The 21,434-nt window shown below is 56.1% G+C and overlaps 1 protein-coding gene across 2 annotated transcripts in view; it reads left to right on the plus strand.

The window, feature by feature from the left end:
- FOXP4 (forkhead box P4) overlaps positions 1-10,819 on the plus strand; it is a 51,770-nt gene extending 40,951 nt beyond the window's left edge. The window contains exons 9-17 of one of the 2 annotated variants that reach the window (XM_082638415.1): positions 11-98; positions 1,170-1,253; positions 1,359-1,566; positions 1,648-1,724; positions 2,509-2,610; positions 6,253-6,374; positions 7,787-7,853; positions 8,249-8,418; positions 8,867-10,819. In XM_082638415.1, the coding sequence (XP_082494541.1) occupies positions 11-98; positions 1,170-1,253; positions 1,359-1,566; positions 1,648-1,724; positions 2,509-2,610; positions 6,253-6,374; positions 7,787-7,853; positions 8,249-8,418; positions 8,867-9,014 (1,066 nt within the window). In that variant the 3' untranslated portion in view covers positions 9,015-10,819. The remainder of the gene's footprint in view (positions 1-10; positions 99-1,169; positions 1,254-1,358; positions 1,567-1,647; positions 1,725-2,508; positions 2,611-6,252; positions 6,375-7,786; positions 7,854-8,248; positions 8,419-8,866) is intronic. The other variant, XM_082638416.1, reaches the window with a different exon arrangement.
- The last annotated feature ends 10,615 nt before the right edge of the window (positions 10,820-21,434 follow it).

Below are 21,434 nucleotides of genomic sequence, written 5' to 3' on the forward strand. Positions count from 1 at the left end.
CCCCCGGAAGACACCTCAACACAGAGCACGCCCTGGACGACCGGAGCACAGCCCAGTGCCGCGTGCAGATGCAGGTGGTGCAGCAGCTGGAGATCCAGGTGTGGCCTCAGGCTGCGGGAGAGGGGCGTGGAGGGGCTCCCACCCCTGCCTCACCCACAGCACTGACTTTCCAGGAGGGATTTAGGGGGTCTCATGGAAGGGTCACCTAATGCTTTCTAGGTCCTTGTTACCATGGTTGTAAGGTGAGGGCAGCCAGATTCTGAGGGGGAAACCAGGGTTGGGGGCCTCTCTGATGCGAGGTCCTGAAGAGACTCATACTCATACAAACAACAAAAATGGTATGCATAGCTAACATACTGAGCCCTCACCTCGTGCTATACTAAATACCTATGTGACTCAAGGGGTCCTCTGAACAACCTTATATGATATGGTTGGTAGGTACTCTTATTATGCCCAGTTTACAGATGGAGAAAGCAGAGGCATAGAGGGGTGAAGTAACTTGCCTCTGATCACTCAGCCAGTGGGTGGCAGAGCTGGGATTGGAACCAGGGCAGGCTGGCTCCGGAGTCTACACTCCACAGCACGGAATACTCAGGAGGCTCCTCAGGACAGTCCATCAGGCAGCCAATCAATATTTACCCATTTCCCTCTGGCACCTAGCAGAGCTCCCTGCATGAGAGGGTGGTTGTAAAAGATCTATTGAATTTATGAATAGAGGTGAATGAATCATTCATCCATTCCTGCATCTCCATTCAGTATGTGAGGGCACTCTCACACACAAGTGCCTCTGAACTTGGGTGTTGTTCAGCCACAGCCTCTGCTCTTGATGGGGAGGAAAGGCGTGTGCTGTTGGGAAGAAGGCCCCCCAGAGTGCAGCGGCTGTGCGGGGGTCTAGGCTGGGGACACACAGTCTGGAGAAGCGGGGAGGGCTTCATGGAGCAGGCAGCCCCCAGTCCTGGCTTTCAGGTGTGAGGGGCCAGAGGGGCAGGGAAAAGCCGAGGTCCTCCAGGAGCAAGGGACGGAGGGAGCTGGGGTGCCAAGGGCGGGGGCGCGTGGTGGTGACGGGCTTGGTATGTGGAGGAGGAGGGCCCGGCTGCGCCCGCCCCCCCCACCCCCGCCCGCTCCCCGACACCAGGCACAACCCCTGCTCACCTCCCACCTCTCCACAGCTCGCCAAGGAGAGCGAGCGGCTGCAGGCCATGATGGCCCATCTGCACATGCGGCCCTCGGAGCCCAAGCCCTTCAGCCAGCCAGTGAGTGACTCTCCCCTCCCTGCGGCCCTCCAAGAACCGTGCCCCCCCACCCCGGACCCCTCATCCTGTCGGCACTGGTCTCAGCATCCTCCCCGTTGCTCACAGCTAAACCCAGTCTCCGGCTCCTCCTCATTCTCCAAGGTGACCGTCTCCGCGGCGGACTCGTTCCCAGACGGTCTCGTACACCCCCCCACCTCGGCCGCTGCCCCTGTCACCCCCCTACGGCCCCCTGGCCTCGGCTCTGCCTCCCTGCACAGTGGGGGACCCGCCCGGCGGAGGGCCAGCGACAAGTTCTGCTCCCCCATCTCCTCAGGTAAGGGCCGTGGGGAGGGGGCGTCTTTCCCCAAGCTGGACCCCCCTTCTGGCTACCTCAGCCTCTGCCTGTCTCCCCCAGAGCTGGCCCAGAATCACGAGTTCTACAAGAATGCCGACGTCCGGCCCCCCTTCACCTACGCCTCCCTCATCCGCCAGGTGAGCGTGGGAAGGTAGACGGAGTCGGGGGGTGGGGGGAGGCACACAGTCTGCACCCCTCCCTCAGGGTCCTGGGACCAGAGAACGTAACTTTCCATCTCCCACTCACACCTGCGTTTTCCTTCTCAGCCAGACGGCCCCTCACGTGGGCTTCGGCTGAGCCATCCTGCTGGTCACTCAGACCTGTGTGGGAGCGTACACACTGTTGATGCCACTTACACCCCCTGTGTCATCCATACCCTCATTTCCACGTACACACACTCCCATGAGACAATTTTCTGATAGACTTATGGTCACTTGTAGTCTGTTTCCTTTTCTCTGTCTCAGATGCGCGCACACACACACACACACACACACACACACACACGCGCGCGCGCGCGCGCGCGCGCCATCTCATGTTTAGGGTGCCCTTTACAAAAACCAGGACAAATCCCAAACATCCCCCACCCCCGGACCTCTTTCTCCCAAGAATTCTGCTTTCCTTCCCAGTCTAGGGCAGGGGCCCTTGGAGCCATTTTCCCTCCAGCAGAAGTTCACGTGCTCCTTGCACAAGTGCATGACCCTCGAGGCCCGTGTTCCCTTTAGCCTCTGGCTGGGCTGTAACCAGCCTGCCCCTCTCGGGACCATCGAGCACCCCCAGCCTTGTCCACGTGCTTCCGCAGCGGGTCTCCTCTGCTCTCAGATGAGTTAGGGGCCAGGCTGAGGGGAGCTGGAGCACAGCACACAGGCCTGTGGCCCTTGCAGGCCCAGACTGAGGGTCCCCGTACTTCTTCCTTGTCCACAGGCCATCCTGGAAACCCCCGACAGGCAGCTGACCCTGAATGAGATCTATAACTGGTTCACCAGGATGTTCGCCTATTTCCGGAGAAACACGGCCACCTGGAAGGTGAGGCATGCCCGTTCCTCCTTGCCAGGGTCCCAGGCGGCCTTGGACATCTCCAGATCTCTTTGTTTTTGTTTTTTTGTTTGTTTGTTTGTTTTTGTTTTTGTTTTGCGGTACGCGGACCTCTCACTGTTGTGTCCTCTCCCGTTGCGGAGCATAGACTCCGGACGCGCAGGCTCAGTGGCCATGGCTCATGGGCCCAGCCGCTCCGCGGCATGTGGGATCTTCCCGGCCCGGGACATAAACCCGTGTCCCCTGCATCGGCAGGCGGACTCCCAACCACTGCGCCACCAGGGAAGCCCCTCCAGATCTGTTTGAGACCAAGGCTGCCTAACAGTCCCCTCGGGGAGGCAGTTCTATAGAAGTGGCCCCACCAGGTTCCAGGCTGGGCTCTGGGCCCTGGGCCCCTCTACCTCCACCTCTCTGGAGCACTCCCCCCATGGGCCCAAAAACCCCAGCCCCCTGAAGTAGGGCCTGCAGGAGTCGGTAGTGCCTGAGCCTGGTAGGGAGGCCTGGGTTACATTCACAGGAGACCCTCAGGGTTCAGAGTCCTCGTCTAAAGGCGCATGCTCTGAAGCCCAGGATCGGTGGAGAGAGGGGGCTCACAGGCCTGGACACGTGGGTGGACCAAGACCCTGGACTGTAATACACTGGGGCACAAACAGAGACGCTCACACTCTCCCCAGCTCTGCCATCAGTAGCAGGAAGATAATTGTCTTCATCCAATTAGTCATTTTAACACCTTCAGCCATAAGAGTTTTCCTGGGGGATCAGAAACAGACAAGGGAGGGAACCTAGGAAAATGGGACACAAGAGTTGTGGGCTGGGACACTAAGCCATTTGTTTTTCTAGAGCCAGCATGGGGGGTATGAGTCTGTCTGGCTGTCTTGATGGGTGAGAATATTAGGTTCTGTGCAGCAGGGTGGGAGGGGGTGAGGAGAAGGAGAAGGGAGTGTCGGGTAGGATGGACAGGATGGACACTGGGAAGGAGTCCCCCACATCTCAGGACCTGAGTTGGATCCCTGGTTCTTGAGTCCCTCTGCTGGCCAGTGCAGAAGCTGCAGTTAAACAGCCTACCTCCCGGATCCCACCAGGTTTCAACAAGTGTCACTAGGGCCCCCTCCCTACCAGTGACCAGGACAAGGTGGGGTCTGTAAGGGCCCAGCCTTCTCTGCCTTCTCTGTGCTAAGTGCAGCAGGAGAGACTGCTCCGTGACCTTCTGTATCCCCGTGCCCAATTCCCAAAGCTTGGCAAAGAGGCTGCAAGGCTGGGACAGCTGCTGTGATTGGCTGCGAGTGATGTCATTTCCTGCCAACCACAGTCCTGCCCTCTCTCTGAGCCATCAGAGCCTTCTTGGAGCCACCTGGTTCAGTCTCCAACCTGCAGGCCAGTTTGGATACCAGGTTTCGTAATGATAGAGTCCTATACAAACTTTAGGGATCATTACAATTGTTACGTAATGTTCACTTTAATATTGTATATTAACCCTCTACCTTTAGGGGAGTCAATGTGGAGCCTCACTGCCCTAGGCAACCTCCTCCTTGGGGGCAGAGTGCCTCTCATCCACCTACCCTCTTTTCTTGTTCTCTCTTAACTGCATCACCCTCTGCAATCTCTACTTCTCTCCTTTCGTGAGGTCGGGAGGAGCTGGTTTAGGTGACTTTCTTAAACCCCTCGATGACCATCATGAAGCCACCTCTCCTGTAGCCCAGCCCCCTTAGGCCTTCTTACCACCTTTGACTGGTGGCCCAGCCTTGGTCATCTCAGCGGCGTGCCTCCCTCCCAGGTCTTCACCTCCATCTCCCCTCCCCTAGTCTAGGTCCCAGCAAGAAGCCAGCTCATTGAGTGACCTTCCCATTTAACAGTGCTCTGCTGCTGTTTCTGCCACTGGGGGCACTGCCTGCGCCCTCCCTGTGGCCCAGCAGAATCCACCTCACCTTGCGGTCCACTCTGACCTTCAGGATTTTTTGCCGCCAAGCTTCCATTCATGTCACTTGGGAAATGCACCCTGTCTACTCCCAATTCTATTTTCTTTCCACCCCCGCTTCCGACCTGTTTATCTGCCCCTTGAGGTCCCTCCTCTTCTCCTCAACTATTTCAGCTCCCTTTCCTTCCTCCTCCTTTACTCTCTTGGGCCCCCACCCTGGGATGCTGTCCACTTCAGACCAGGGCAGAAGGGTTGGGAGCCGGCGTGGGCCAGGCCAGCTGCCGTTCATCCGGGGACAGAGCTGCCATCTGCCAAGCTGATGGTCCTCGCCAGCCCTCCCCTGTGTCTGTCCCCTCCCAGGGCCCATGTTGTGGGCCTGTCCTTTTGTTTACGCAGCCCCTGCCAGACCCCTTAAATTGCCGTTAATGTTTCAGCGTAACGAATTAGTCTCTCATCACGAATCAGGCTTCGAAATGAGGGAAAAAAGCCCCAGTGAGGCCATCCTCGGAAATTGGGGTCATTCTCATTTGCAAAGCAGAGGATCGGAGCCCCGTAATGCGGGCAAATTTATTCCAAGGCAGGAGCCCCGGCGTGATTAGGCCCTTTGTAATTATCGCTCCAAGAGATTCCACTCCAGCCGCCCGCCTCCCTCGTGGATTAGCAAGCGAGTCGGAAAAATACACAGGATTTAATTAGAGGCAAATTAAAATTGGTAATGAAATCGGGCCAGTTGCAAGTGGCAAGAGTTGGAAGGGAGAAAGGGAGAGGGGATCGATCTCCAGGGGCATGGGCTGCCTGCCCAGCCTGCTTTCTTCCCCGTTTAGAAATGTAAAGAGGAGACAAGGCTGGAGATGAGGTGTGGGAGGCTGAGGAGGGGACAGGGGACAGGGACGGTTTGGGGCTGTGAAGTTGCGAGAGGAGAGCGTGGGGACAGGAGCGAGGCACATGGTGGGCGGTGGGGGGGGGATTGGGCCAAGCACCCCTGCCCCCACCCAAGTGTCCTACAAACTGCATGACCTCAATTCCTGAAGTTATCCTGCTGGGAGGAGGTGGGACCGACAAGGTGACTTTTCCCTCCTCTTCCTGCTGTACAGCCACTAAACCCGGGCTCTCCTTTCTCTCAGCTTCTTTATGTTAACAAGTATGTATTAGGCCTCTACTGTATACCTCATGCTTTCAATAAGCCGTCTGTTCTGAGCCACAGCCCAAAGTCAAGGCTCCCACGCTCCAAGGTGGTCAAGGAAGGTTGCAGTGAGGCTTCCTGAGTTATTTCCAAAACTTTTAAAGGCTTAGTGGGAACTCTGTGTGCACCTGAGGTAAGGTGTCCCAGGCTCACTGAGGTGCCAGGACCTGAGTATGGTCTCGTGCCGCTCAGAAGCCCTAACAGCTACATGCATCTGACTAATGATGTTGAGAAAACAGATTATTGCTAATGAGGTATCATTCACTTGGTAGACAGAGTTTTCCAAAACGTGGCAGGGAGAAGGGAGCAGACAATACAACGGGCTGGCGGTGGTGAGGATGCCAGAGCCCCTGGCTCCAAGGGCCGAGGGGGGTCTTCCCTCGGCTCCGGCTGCATCTTCTCCTGCCCGGCCCTCCCCTTGCTTGTTGCTGGGGAAGGTGGGACCAGGTGGGACTTGAGGACCCTCTTGTCTGTGCTCCCCTGAGTGGAGGAGGGGCCACCTCTGAGCATCTGCTTCTTGTCACTGCACCCCCAGAATGCAGTGCGACACAACCTCAGCCTGCACAAGTGCTTTGTGCGTGTGGAGAACGTCAAGGGTGCCGTGTGGACTGTGGACGAGCGGGAATACCAGAAGCGGAGACCACCAAAGATGACGGGGTACGTGGGCCCACACCCCCCCATACCCCTCCAGGGTACCTCTCTGCCCCGGATCCTTCCCACTGTGGGGTTGGGGGCGGGGGAGAAAAGGGCTGAAGGAGCCCAGAAGAGCCTGGAATCTGGAAGTGACAGTTGATTAGGAAGAGGACATTTCTGTCTTCTGCTTCTGACTGAGGGAAGGAGCTGAGGGGAACCTGGCACCAGAGAGAGACAGAAGCCCAAAGTAGCCCTGGCCGGAGCTGGGGCATGGGCAGATGGCAGCCAGTGCGGCCGCTGGGGAGGGGGCTGCCATCCCCAGGGCCACTCTCCCCCATCTTATTGCAGGATGAGCCAGTCTGTGAGATCTCCAGGCCCCACCTCTTCACTTTACAGGGAGAGGAGGCCCAGAGAGGACAAGGGGCTGGAGGGTGGTCACACAGCAGATTCCTGGCAGAGCTGGGTCTCTGACCTCTACCACGCAGCGCTTCCAGTGGAAACTGAGGAACCTGGGGGAGGTTTCCTCTTTCAGCTTCCCTTCCAGCGCCACCACCTCCCCACTCTGAGCACCCCACGTGGGCTTGCCTGCGTATCTTGGGCCTCTGAAGCAAGTTAGATGGCTCTCTGTGGGTGCCTGTGCCCCTCAAAGATTCCTTCACCCCAGACAAGAGCCTCTCTACCCTCAGGCAGCTGTGGGTGCTGGGGCAGGGTTGGGACCCGAAAAGGAAAGCCATTCCCTTCTGAGTGCCCCCATGTGCCAGTCACAATGCTTGGAATCTTTATATCCTGTTATCAACTTGGAATCAGAAGACCTGGGCTCGAATTACACCTCTGCTTCTCACCAGCCGTGTGACCTTGTGCCAGTTCCTTAACCTCTCTGAGACACCCTCTAAACTGGGGGTAGTCACTGTGGAAGGATGGCCTTAAGCCGTTGCTTTTCCTGACCCAACTCCTGAACACTTTTTTGTGCAGAAAAGCCTTTGGTGTGGAGCATGTGGGGACAGGCTGAGCACACGGCTTATTGGGTGTCCCAAAATTCAGGATGGCAAGAAAGTGGATTTTATAGTAGGGGACTATGGAGGTTATCACTCAGACCTTGCCAGACATCGGGAAATCTAGACTGGAGAGAAAATACTGGGCCACCTGACGTGGAGACAGACACAGGGAGGGATCTGGGTCCTACTTCTCAGCCCTGAGACCCTGGGCACATTCCAGGGCCCCTAGGAGCCCCGGCAGCTCACCTGTGAAGGGGGCTTTCGGTCCCAGATGTGCCAGGTCAGTGGGAGGATTGAATAAGATGGGGCACAGCCAACTCTGGCTTCCCAGGATAATGAATGGGATAGTCCCTGGCACAGAGCACGCCCTCAGTTGGGGTCAAGGCCTGAGTGAGGAACAAGCGAATGAATGAAGCAGACGCCGCCTTCTTTCTCCTCCAGGAGCCCCACCCTGGTGAAGAACATGATTTCGGGCCTCAGTTATGGAGCACTTAACGCCAGCTACCAGGTAGTGGACTGGTCCCCGCCCAGTGCCCTCCCACCCCCTCACTTTCCCTCCAGCACACTGGTCTTCAGAAGAGACATTCCCCCACCCTCCCTGGCAGAGACGGGACACAGAGCGGGTAGGTTGGCATAGCCAGTGGTGATCCCTTCCCTGGCTTACAGATCTGGGGTGGCAGCGGGGGCAGGGGGTGGGGGTCCTCTGTCTCCCGTGAAGGGAAGAAGTCAGGCCCAGGTTCTCAGGAAAGGTGGGAGGCAGCTCAGCTTCGGAGCTCTGGCCTTGGGAGGGGGTGCCAGAGATCTGCCAGCCCGTGGACACACGGGAGGCTCTCTAGGGCTGGGGAAGGGACAGTACTTGACTGGGTGGAGCCCGCTGACAGGCCCCAACTCTGTGCCCTCCAGGCTGCCCTGGCCGAGAGCAGCTTCCCCCTCCTCAACAGCCCTGGCATGCTGAACCCTGGCTCCGCCAGCAGCCTCCTGCCCCTCAGCCATGACGACATGGGCGCCCCCATGGAGCCGCTGCCCAGCAACGGCAGCAGCAGCCCCCCTCGCCTCTCCCCACCCCAGTACAGGTGAGCCCATGGCATGGACCCCAGCCCACCGCCGTGCCCCCCACAAACATCAGGAAGGCAGAGTCTTCTCCCCCTGCAGCTGGGATCCCCATCTTGTCGCCTTCAGCACAGCTCTCTTCCCAGGGCAGGTGGCCCCTCCCTCCCTTATTGCTCCCCGCCCCCCCCCCCCCCCCCCCGTATCCTCTGTATTTCCCTCCCTTCTCCATCCTCTGTCATCTCCCTTCCTCTCTCCTTCCCAACCAAAGGCAATCTCTGTCCATCCCGAGACCTCCTTTCCTTTGAAGGGAGACCAGACCTGAGACGTCAGGCCCCAGCGGCTCAGAGATGAGGGGGTCCTGGGGAGGCAAGCTCTGGACACATCCCTGCGCCCCCAGATCCTGGATGCATTTTGGGCTGGGGCCGGCAGGAGAGGACCTCAAGGGTGCCCACATCATCCCTTCTGTCACAGCCACCAGGTGCAGGTGAAAGAGGAGCCAGCTGAGGCGGAGGAAGACAGGCGGCCGGGACCCCCCCTGGGGCCCCCTAACCCCAGCACCTCGGGGCCTCCAGAAGACAGGGACCTGGAGGAGGAGCTGCCTGGAGAGGAACTGTCCTAAGGGCCTCTAGGGGCAGGTAGGGCAGGGGTGAGACCCCTCCCTCCCGGAAGCCAGGCCCCACCTACCCCGACTCCTCGCCCCGCCCAACCTCAAGGCACTTCCAGGACTCAGATGGGGGGCTGGGCCAGCAACTCCCAAGGTGACTTGACCTGACGACGCTCGGAGTCGGGGGGGCAGGGACCGGCCGCCCCCCGAGGGGACACAGAACCTCTGGTCTGGGACTGGTAGAGGACACGGAGGGCCCAGACCCCTCCTCAGACTCCCCCGCCCACATCCGAATCCTGCCTCCCCCGCCCCCCAACCACCAGCAGCAGCAGCAGGGCCCTCCTCCCCCACCAGCTCGCCCCCGCAGGGCCCCTCAGTGCCATGGAGACCCGCAGGCGGGGCTGAGCCACCCTCTCACACCCAGGGCCCCCCATCTTGCTCTGGCAGTACTCTGGCCAGAGGACCCCGTTTCCCTAATTTGTGCTCCCTTCCACCTTCTTGTCCTTACTGTGAAGTAGCTCCACCCCCGCTCCTACCCCTGCCCTGGCCTGGGTTGGGGGCAGCTAAAGTCTCAGAGCAGCCCCAGAAAAAACCAGCTCCTCAGCTGTGCCCGATCAAGAGCCACAGCTGGTGGGGGGGGGACAAGTGGAGTGCCCTGGGGGGCTCCGTGGGAGCAGGGATGCCTGGTTCCAGGTCCCCCCCCACAGGGCCGAACGGGGCCTCCACCCCCATTTGCTGGGTGCTGCCCCCCAGGCCAAGGGAGCATAGGAAGTGGCCCGGTGCCCACCTCCACAGAGGCCTGTGCCCGGTGCACTCGTGGAAGTGGACCCGCTGAAGGCGGCCGAGCTGCCCTTGAGGCTGGAGTTGGGGCCCCAGGTGGTGCCAGGACTGCGGGAAGCATCTGCCTGTGTCCCAGGGAAAGGCCAGGCTGAAACCAGGCTTGAGGGGCGGGTGGGATGAATACGGTCGCTGCTGTGACCCGACAGGTCACTCACATCCCAGCCTTCAGGTTCCCCCATCGCAGTCTTCCCTCACCCGCCCTCAGCACCCCTTCCCTGTGCCCCCCTCCCCCCAGTTACACAGATGACCAAAGACCTTTCTTATGCCGGAAGCAAAAACCAAAACTTTTTGTTGGCTTTTTCCTTTGTCGCCTCCCATACCCCCTGCTCATCCCGCTTCCCATCCCGGCCCCAGGCTGGAAGCCCTCCCCAACTTAAGTTATTGTTTTAAACCAAAGTTTACAGTGTCTGTTGGTGGCCAAGACCCTCTCTCTCCGCCCTCCCTCCACCCCACCCTGAGGACCCTGGGACTCAGTAGAGGTTGGCGGCCCTGCTCACCTCCCCTCTGCTCTTGCCCAGCCCGGGGGGAAGGAAAGCAGGCAGAGGGGAGGAGATGGGCAGCCCTCGGCACCCCGCGGGGTTCTCGGCCCCTTGGGCGGTGGGCACGGGAGCCCTCTTCCCAACCCTGGGCTGCTTACTGGGGGCTCTCCAGACCCCTCTCTCCAGGACCAAGTTCCCCATCACACTGGGAGTGTGGATTCCAGCGAAGGAGCTGGAAAAAAAGTGAGACTCTCCACAGACCCCCTATGGGGGACCCCAACTTAAGGCCAAGGACTGGGTGTATTTGATGCTTATGACACCCCAGGCCAGGCCCCTTTGCTGAGAAGACTCCTTGGACTATTTCCCAAGAAACCCCCCACATACACCCCTTCACAAGCCACCCCTCCCAAGAGGCAGGGGGCCCCCCGCCCCCTCCCCTGTGTACTCCCCACCTGTGTTCTGTTTGACCAGCACAGAAATATTAAACGTCCTCTATTCACAGGGCCCTGCGTGTGTCAGCAAGGGGAGGGAGGGCAGGGGCGTGGAAGCACAAAGATGGCTCTGGACAGCTGGGAGCTCCTGAAGGGCCACTTCCTGCACGTACAGGAGTGGGCTTGAGCCCCGGGCACCGGCACCTCCACGTTCATCCCAGCCAGGGCTCTGGCTCCTCTCTGTTCTGCCTGGCCCCCTTTTCCATCCGTCATCTTAGTATTCTCGGAAATTTCAAACCAGGTCTCTCCATCGTTCTCCTGTTTTCTCTCAAAGTCATAGCTCCTTGCCCCGGTTCCTTCGTGGGTTTGAAATCCAGGTTCCTGGCCTGGATGTTTTCATCAGGGAGTAGATTTCCTCTAGGGATGGAGAGGGTTCCTGCTGCAGGACCGCATGCCCAGGTGGCCTCTGGGCCCATCACCCGTGTCTTCCTGGGGGCTACCTGGATAGGTGTGGGGGGGGGGCATTGAAATGCTCACCCACCCCTGTGTGCAATGTCATAGCACTGGTGGGCTCAGGTCGAAAAAGAGGTTATTCTAGCCCATGCAATCTGGACCCTGACAGCTGGGGGAGGAAAAGGTGCAGGCTGTTAAAGGCGGGGTGGAGTGGGGGGCACCACCACACCAGCCCACATTAAGTCCTGGCTCCCCATCTGCTGCCCCACCCCAACAAGGGAGCCCCCTCCGCCTTCCTCAGACCCCAGTGCCGTTACTGGGTTATTGGCCAGTTCCCTACTCCCCGCACTGTGTTCACCTTCCAGACACTCCCTCCTCCAGAGCAGGGCGCAGGAAGGAGTGTGTGTACTTGGCGGAAGTGCGGAGAGAGGGGGGAAGATGTTGAGAGAGCAGCAGAACTGGAATCGGTAACCCCACAAATCACCAAACTGCTGGAACTTTCCGAAAGCCAAGCTTGAGGGAAGTCGAGCAGAAGAGAGCCAGCAGGAGCCGGAGGTGGAGTCTCCGCTGACTGACGGGTCTCAGGCCTTTCCTACTCCTGTCAGCCATCATCTGTGTCCTGTCTCACTCTCCCCACTTTCTGTCCACCCTGCCTCCTCCCCCTGCTCGAAGCATCCGGACATTGTTGTAGAGCCCAGGGTGAATACCCTGTCCCTCCTTTCAGAGGGCATCTCAGGAGGGGCCCGGCCAGGTCAGGCCAGGGGAGCTCAGCCTGGGGGCTCAGAATCCCCACCCTCCACCCACCAGCTCGCCCACGAGGCGCTATGAACAAGTGGCACTGATAATAATCTGCCCCACCTCGCTCTCCGTGGAGGCCGCCAGGGTTCTGTACGGTAGAACAGAATAGTTGGTGTGGACGACGGCATTCTCTACAACGCAATAAAGCAGTTACCCTCAGCTTCACTGCAGCCGCCGCTTCCCCTCCCCCCTTCCCCTTGGAACCCACCAGCCTTCTAGAAAATCCAGAGGTGTTGGCTGCCAAACTCCCTACTCCACCCACGGAAGAAGATTTGTTTTCTAGGCTGGCCCTGGGAGCATCCTTCCCACATGGGAGACTCTAGAGGGACAAGGATACACCCAGCCTCACTTCCAGGGCAGTCCGTCCAGTGATCTAACTCCTGCTTCAAACTTGAGTCCTTTTTTTTTGATTCCTCCCCACAGGGATCCGGCAAATGTCTGGTCAGTACATTTGGACATGGGGTGAAGATCTATCCCAGGTGTTGGCAGAGAAGAAGGTCTTACAATATGAGAAACAGGAGGCTGCTGTGGGCCTCCATCTTCTGAGTACAGACTCAATAATTAATTTCCTTTCTGATCTGACAGATCCCACGCGGGACACTCCTCCCCGTCATTACATCGTTACCTTCTTCTAAATAAGAACCGCCTCCCACATCCCGCCCCCAATCATGTTTTGCTGTCAGGAAGTTCTGCATGCTGTCTAGCTGCTATCCTTCCTACTGTTCTGTGCAGCTGGTGGGGGGCAGGTTGTTAGCTCTGGCTGGCTGCTTGCCCTGGTCTATTTCAGCATTTACCAGGGGAGAGAGAAGCTGTCTTTGGAAACTGTTCTCAGGCTGGTTAAAAAAAAAAAAAAACAACTCCAAGCCAGGCATTTTGAGGGTGAGAAGGTGGCACTGTGGGCTCTGCATCGGGCAGAAGTCCCCTTCCCCTCACATTCAGACGGCTCTCCTCCCCCAACCTTCTGTTTAACTCGCCGCCCTTGCCCAAGGCCTTCGCCGATGGCCAGCAGAGGGCGCTTCAGACAAAGCCGAGCTTCTGCTCCTCTTTGGGCAAATTTGCCCTCCAGGGGAGGATGGGAGGTGGGGGTGTGGGGAGAGGGCGCTCAGCTTCCTGTGACAACCACAGCCCTACAACCTCATGTCCCTGAGAACAGTCTCTAGCCTCGGGCAGAAAAGGGTTCCTCCTGCTGTTTCTCGGAGCTTCCAGACCCCCTCCAACTTGTGACGTATGAAGCACCCCGAGTAGAAATAGGAGAAGAGAGATGAGCGTGATCTGGAGAGATGACGCCTCTGGAGCCTAGTACACTGCTCACCACAAAGGGCTCAGTAAAGATTTTTAATTGTAACAATAATTACTAACATTTAATGTTCTTATCTCATACCACACACTATTCTAGAAGCCCTATATTCTGTGTAATCCTCACAACAGCTCTGAGTTAGATACTGTTATTATCCCCATTTGACAGATGAGGAAACTGAGACTCAGGGACTCAGGCTAACAGATGAAGCATTAAGAATGAGGAATCTGGTTTGCAGTGGGGGAAGGGAAGACAGCGGCTCCGTGCCTTAGTCTCAGCTTTCTAGTGACGCTATACACTTTGGCTTTCCCCCCACCCCTTGTTGGAGACTCCCAAAGGGGAAACTGAGGTACAGAGTGCCTCAGAGCCAGGAATCAGGCCCTGAATTCAGAGTTCCCCAGATGCTGCTCTTCTCTAGGCAGAATGAGGTAAGTTGGGGCTTGGAATGTCACTAAGGGACAGAGGGAACCGGAGAAAGAAGGCTGAAACGCTCTATAAAACTAATGAGGCGGGAGCGGGGTACTGGGGGGCCTTCTGCTGGAAAACAGAGTGAGTCTGAGCAGTGAAGGCAAAGAGGCCCCTGGGCAGGGGTGGGAGTGGGTGCAGATTCACAAGGCGCGCGCGCACGCGCGCACGCGCACACACACACACACACACACACACACACACACACACACACACACGTGCTGCTAATTAGCTAGCTACGTTTACACCAAGAGGTCCCTTCCATCTTGAAAGCCTGCTATTATCCTGTGGCCAGCCAGGGCAGGGACACATACCACACGGTAGTCACAGTGACATGCCATCACACAGGCCCAGGTCCCCTCCACGCCTGCGGTCCGCCTCCACCTCAGGTTCAAAAGTTTAGAAAAACAGCCCCTCCCAAGAAGATGGTCACGGTGGCAGCCAAGGCTGAAAGGCCCTCTGTCCTACCCAAGAGGGTCCGGGGAGGGGGTGTGGGGAGGGGGCACTGGCCACCTTTGGGAGATGGGTCGAATTAGCAAGATTGGTACAGGGTGGGGTGGGCATTCTGGAGCTCCTGGCCCTGAGTAGAAGGCTTCTACCCCTGCTAGGGGTCAGGGCCCCTCCTGCTCTCATACCTGGAACTCAGACTGTCTCCATAGGGCACTGCCTGGGCTCAGGAGCAGGCCAAACGCAGGAACACAGGTGGGCAGACACCAGAGACGCACGGGACTCAGCTCTCAGAGAGCTGGTTCTCTGGCTGGGAAACTGACGGTGATCAGCCAAGTGCCGAGAACTGCAGGGGAGAAAACTCAGGGCCTGCAGGGGTTCAGCCCCTGCCTCTGCTACTTGCTGACTCTGTGGCCTTGGGACAACTTCTTGACCTCTCTGGGCTTCAGTTTCCTCGTCTGTAGACTGGGGTGGGGCGATCATCACTGGCTTGTTGAGAAGATTAATTATACAGCATATCAAAACATGTCTAGTGCATATTAGGCCCACAGCACATAATAGCTGTTAACAAAATGTGGTCTTGGATGCCAATTACCATGGGGGTGAGGGGACCGGTGCACTCCTGGAGGACTCCCTGGAAGAGAGGCTGCAGCTGGGAGGGGGAAACTTGGGTAGGAAGTGGGGAGAGGAGAAACGTTCTAAGCCTGTAGGTAGACCTAGATGGAGCTTTGGGAAGGTTCACGTGGCAGAAAACAAGGGGTTGAGTGAGGAGAGAGAGGCAGGGGCCCAGAAGCCAGTGGACTGACAGAAACCCAGCCCACTGCTGTCATTGCCGCCCCACATTTACCTCCTCTGGCACCGGGCTAGGCCCCTGGCGTGTGAATCGTGGTGCAGTCTCCTTATCTATAAAGTGGTGATCAGAATCCCTGACTCCTCAGAAGATCAAGGGGAGAATCAAATGGAACGGTGGACGTGAAGCATGCACACGGGCCCACGCCTGCTGATACCCTGTCAGCGCTGCTGATGAAGATTCAAACTTGTGGCCCATGTCACCGAGGAGTTTACATCAGAGGGGGACAGTCTGGTACTTCAGTAAATACATAGGTGAGCTTGGCAGGGGCGAAATCCGTGATTCCATCACGCCATGCTGTGGCCTGCAGAGGTGTTCAGAGCAGGCTTCTCGGAGAAGATACGGCACTGTAGTAGCCTCGAGGGAAAGATGAGGCTCAGTAGGAGAGCCTGGCAAGCGGGGCAACCACCCAGAGAAAGAGGGGTGGGATGGGTTAGGGCATTTAGGGGAGAGTCAAGAAGGCCAGAGAGGGCTCCCCTGGTGGCGCAGTGGTTGAGAGTCCGCCTGCCGATGCAGGGGAGGCGGGTTCGTGTCCTGGTCCGGGAAGATCCCACATGCAGCGGAGCAGCTGGGCCCGTGAGCCATGGCCGCTGAGCCTGTGTGTCCGGAGCCTGTGCTCCGCAACAGGAGAGGCCACAGCAGTGAGAGGCCCGTATACAGCAAAAAAAAAAAAAAAAGAAGGCCAGAGAGACTGCAGGACTGGGAGATGATACTGGAAAGCCAGTAGGAGTGACTGTTGGAGGGTCCAAAGGCAAGCTGGGAGTCCAGGCTGGGGGGCCAGGGGTAGCACTCAGGAGAGGGTTTAGAGCAGAGGGGAACCGACTGACATCAGGTGCGGGGAGAAAGTAGCTGTGGGGCGAGTGGGCTAAGCTGGGGCTGTGGGGGCCATTAGGTGGCTACTGGGGTTGTCCAGGGGATGGGCGAAGGAGTCCCAAATAGGGAGGTTGCTTTGGAAAATGATACCAGGAGGTTTTTTGAACAACAGAGTAGAAACTGGGACCGGGTGACTGCACGAGAGAAGAGAGGTCCAGAATGACCTCAGCTGAGTGTTATCTGAAATGTCTATTCACAGGACGGGGGGACGTCAAGTGTGGCACATTTTCACAATGGAATATTAGACTGCAAAGAAAAGGGATACACCAGAGCTACTTGTCATCAGCTGGGTACATTTGAAGGGGAGAAAATGGAAGAAAGATACGTAGTGCTGCCATTTACATAATGCATAAAGCCATGCCTATGAAAGCTATATATCATGTAAGGCACATACACATGCAGCGAACATTTAAAGAATTTGTAGGAATGATAACAAATTCAGGATGGTGGCTGCCTCTTTGGGGAAGGGGAGATGCGATGGGGAGGGGTACTCAAGGGGCTTCAAGTATATCGATAATGGTTTATTCTTCAGCCAGCTGGTGGGAGCACAGGGGTTCATTCCATTATTCCCTGTACCTTTGTGTGGCTGGAATATTTCATTTAAAAACAAAAGAGGAATGATTCCAAGGTTTGGGTCCTGGGCCAGAGGAAGAAATCTCATGCTTTCAGCCCCTCTGGGCTCAAGACAGAGCCAAGGAAGAAGTTCGATGTTCAACTGGGCCTGCAGGAAGGGGCAGGACAGCCATCTGGCCCTGTGCAGAGGGGCTGGAGAAATGGACATTGGTGAAGCACATCTGGGCCCACATCTGGTTGCGGGGCAAGAGGCATGGCTGTGAAGGAAGACAGAGATGGTCAGGGGGCAAGGAGGGAGGAGAACTGGTGAGAAGGTGGTCCCGAGGCCGAGGCAGGGGCTCTGCAGTGGCAGGGCCGCAGTGCTCACAGAAGGCAAGGTCAGGGACACCTTCAGGCTCCATGCCACCGCCACCAACGTGGACTTGGCAACAGGAGGCCCCTGGCACCCTAGGACAGCATAGTTTCCGAGGAGAGGAGGAGCTGCATGAAGGAGTCCCTGTGTGAAGCAGAAACAGAGGCGAGGGGGGAATCTCTCTCTCACTGAGTTTAGCAGCAAAGGGAGAGAGAGAAGGACCCCAGAGGTGGAGGGGAGGAGGCACCGCCATGGAATGTCTAGAAAAGGTTTTGCTATTAGTCTTCTCGGCTGGAATGATTTTGTTTTCTGATACATATTTAAGCGGGGTGGGGAGAGGGCAGCAGAGGTTCAGGTTGATTCTCCCATGAGTGTCTGTGAGTGGACCCTCCCTGCGCCATCAGATTAGGTGTTTCTCACATCTCCTTTCTCAGGATCTCCCCCAGGACTCGACCACAGCTGCTCAGGAAGAGGGGTGGGGCCCCCTTTGGGAGGGAGAGTCTGGAATGGTCATGGGACCCACCAGGGGAGGGAGGGAGGGGAGGAGGGAGGGAGCAGGGCACACCATCCCCGAGCAGAGGCCTGGGCCTGGTGGTGCTCACTTGAGGGAGGGAAGGTTCAGCAGCAATGAAGTTGAAGGTGGCTCTGATGCCCACACTGCAAAGTGGGGCTCCGGAGGCGAACGGGAGGCAGGGGAGTTGGAGGACCGGGGCTGATCAGCCCCTAGAGTGAAGAAATTGCCCTGAGGCCTTGACCCTGGAGGCCTTCCCACCCACTTAGCTCCTCCCCCACTGTACTGGCCACCTCCCACCCCGCTGCCACTCTCTTCACACACATTCCTCTCCTCCCTCCCCCTCCCTCCTTCCTCATCTTCCTCTTCTCCCTGCTTCCCAGAGAACACTTGGCTGTGATGGGCTGTTCCTTCTCCCATAGTCCACACTGGTCCTTGCCATCTCCCTCCTCCCAGGCCTGACCCAGGCCCAGCTGGGCTTCCTGATTTTGCTTCCACATCAGAGAGTCACCCCAGACCAGCCCACTTATCCTCCCCGACCTCAGAGCACACGCGTTCCATCTACAAATCCTCACTGAGCCCCTCCTCTCTACCTAGGCTGGTGCTGGGTGCTATGGAGAATGCTGGAAGGAAGAGCTAGGCACAGGCCCCGCCCTCGGGAGGCTTACAGAGCAGCTGGAGAAAGAACATGGATATGTAAAGAAGTAAAATAATAACTGAAGCTAGGCGACATGCAAAAAGAACATACTCTTTCCCCTTTTGCTGTGAGCAATCTTTGGTACAAAGAAGGCCCTTCTGAGGACACTTGCAGGGAGTTTAATTATTAAAACGATCTTCCTATCAAAGGGTTATTAATATGGTGATAATGAAGGCAGCAGCATAGAAAAGAATAGACACAAATAATGAAGTATAACTATAATGTCAATCATTCATACATTCAACATTTATTGAGAACTTAATGTATACAAGGCACCAAGCTAAGCCCTGAATGTACAAGATGGATAAGACACAGTCCTTCCCCTCAGAGAACCCCAAAGACAGACAGATATGTAAGCCGAAAAATGGTAATACAGGACTTCCCTGGTGGTCCAGTGGGTAAGACTCCACGCTCCCAATGCAGGGGGTCCGGGGTTCGATCCCTGGTCAGGGAGCTGGATCCCACATGCATGCCGTAGCTAAGAGTCCGCATGCCTAATTAAAGACCCCACATGCCGCAACTAAGACCTGGTGCAGCCAAAATAAATAAATAAATATTAAAAAAAAAAAAGAAATATGGCACTAGGACATTCGACTTGAGGTTAGGAACACAGAAGAGGGTGTTGGCAACTTCCCCGGGATAACTTGTGAAGCTCTGTGTCAGAGACAGCATTTAAGCTGAGTCTTGAAAGGTGTGCAGGCAGAGGGAACAGAGTCAGGAAGGGCCAGTGTGTTCAGAGTGGCCGTAACCATGCCCAGCGGTCCTAGCAGGAGAATGAGGCCAGGAGAGGCGGATAGGAGTCATATTGTAGAAACTCCCCTACCTAACTCAGAAATTGGCACTTTTTACTCTAGACAAAATATTTCTGAGCCGTGAATGACATGACCATGGCAAGTTTGTTTGAAGACATTTTGTAGGTTAAATGTGAAGGGAGGATGCTTGAAGATCAGTAACAGGCCGTTCCTTCAGGCCTGGGTGTGAGAGGCTGGATCTGGGCGGCCTCTGTGAACAGAGGAGGGGAAATGGGAAGGACACCGGACGGGACACTAGTTTCATGAACAGGAGGCAAGGGACACACAGGTGCAGAGAGGACCCTATGGTGTTAAGCCTTGGGTAACAGAGCAGCGGAAGCCACTGGCAGAAATCAGAACCTACTAAGAGTCTCCTAAGCGAAGGAGCTTATTTTGCAGGAGAAGATGGGGCCAGGGGTGGGGTGTCTGGGTCAAGTTGAATTTGAGGTGACAACAGAAAATCCAACTGGAGCAGCTTCTAATTAAAGGTGGCCAGTTGAGCTCATGCAGTTCACTTCCAGCCATCCTGAAGCCCTGCTAAACTACAGCAGAGGGATTTGTTTTAGGGTGTAGACTCATAAAAACAAATAGAATAGAACAAGGGAGGGAATTCCCTGGCAGTCCAGTGGTTAGGACTCTGCTTTCACTGCAAGATCCCTGGGTTCGATCCCTGGTTGGGGAACTAAGATCCCCGCAAGATGCACGGCACAGCAAAAAAAAAAAAAACAAAAGAACAAGAGAGAAGACAACAGCAACAAGTTTCAGAAGCTGGAGAGAGGATGGGCAGAGAAAGCTGAGTCCTCAGCTAGTGAAGAGGGCAGCTGAGAGGCAATCTCCCTGCCTCCCCCTGCTCCACACTCAGGGCCCAGAGGTCAGGGGAGGGTTGGCATGGGTTACCTTGGTTACCTTTAGAAGTAGGGATAAAGGCGAATTTTAAAAAGTAAAATGTAAGTGGTTACCAGGGGCTGGGAAGAGGGAGGGATGAATAGGTGGAGCACAGGATTTTTAGGGCAGTGAAAATGCTCGTTGTGAGACTGTATGGTTGATACTTGTGTTTATACATTGGTCCCAACCCATGGAATGTTCAACACCAAGGGTGAACCTACATGTAAACTATGGACGTTTGGGGACAATGATGTGTCAGTGTAGGTCCATCAGTTGCAACAAATGTCCCTTGGGGTGAGGATGTGGATGACGGGGGAGGCTGGGTATGTGTGGGGCAGGGGGTATATGGGAACTCTCTCTACTTTCCACCCAATTTTGCTGTGATCCTAAAACTTCTCTAAAAAATAAAGTCTATTAAAAAAAAAAAAAGCAAACTAGTTGAAAGTCAGTTTAAGGAGCAGTTAGTCCTCCAGATCCCTCCCCTACTCTGTGCAGGCAGGTCCCTTCCCCTCCCTGTACCACTGTAGGTGATGGGAGATGCATATTCTGGAGTGAGTAAAATGGAGGGCCTTTGGGCTGGAGGAAACACTGATGTAGGAGAGGCAAGACCACTACAGGGGATTGGGTGAAGGACTCTGACATCAAGGGTTTCTAAAGGGCAGAGGCAGCAAAGGCCTGCCCACAGTTGCAAAGCTTTTAGAGTTCCATGCTTCAGCAGAAACCCAGGGACTTCCCTGGTGGTGCAGTGGTTAAGAATCCACCTGCCAATGCAGGGGACATGGGTTCAAGCCCTGGTCCAGGAAGATCCCACATGCCGTGGAGCAACTAAGCCCGTGCGCCACAATTACTAAGCCTGCTCTCTAGAGCCCGCGAGCCACAACTACTGAAGCCTACGAGCCCTAGGGCCCGTGTGCCGCAACTACTGAGCCTGCGTGCTGCAAGTACCGAAGCCCATGTGCCTAGAGCCCATGCTCCGCAACAAGAGAAGCCACCGCACCGCAACGAGAAGTGGCCCCCACTCGCTGCAACTAGAGAAAGCCTGCGTGCAGCAACAAAGACCCAACACAGCCAAAAATAAATAAACTAAGTAAACTAAAAAAAACCCCCAGAAACCCAAAGATTCATAGACATATGAGGAAAGCGTCTAATGTGAAAAACAGAGGTCAAAACAAACAGATGAAAGCAATTTGGAGGAAACTGTTATGCAGAGAGAAAGAAACTTTAAAAAAAATTATTTATTCTCAGAGAAATGTGATATTGCATCCATGAAATAAGAATAAGGTGCTATAAAAATGAACATTCAGAGAACAAAATGAGGTCTCAGAAATTTAAAACGTAACAGGAATGAAAATTAAACAGGAAGACTGGAAGTTAAAGATATCCTCCCAAACTGTAGCAAGCAAACAAAGAAACAAAAGCAAAGAAGGAAAACAGAAAAAACAGAGAAGAGAAAATCCCTTAAAAAGAATTTCAAGAACATTTCCCAGAATTGATGAACATGAGTTCCAAACTGAACAGGCCAATGAGCATATAAAAATGTACCCTCACTGGGCTTTCCTGGTGGCGCAGTGGTTGAGAGTCCACCTGCTGATGCAGGGGACACGGGTTCGTGCCCCAGTCCGGGAAGATCCCACATGCCGTGGAGCGGCTGGGCCCGTGAGCCATGGCCACTGAGCCTGCACATCTGGAGCCT

The sequence above is a fragment of the Mesoplodon mirus genome (genome assembly GCF_964341445.2).
Source record: "Mesoplodon mirus genome assembly, chromosome: 12".
NCBI classification, from domain to species: domain Eukaryota; kingdom Metazoa; phylum Chordata; class Mammalia; order Artiodactyla; family Ziphiidae; genus Mesoplodon; species Mesoplodon mirus.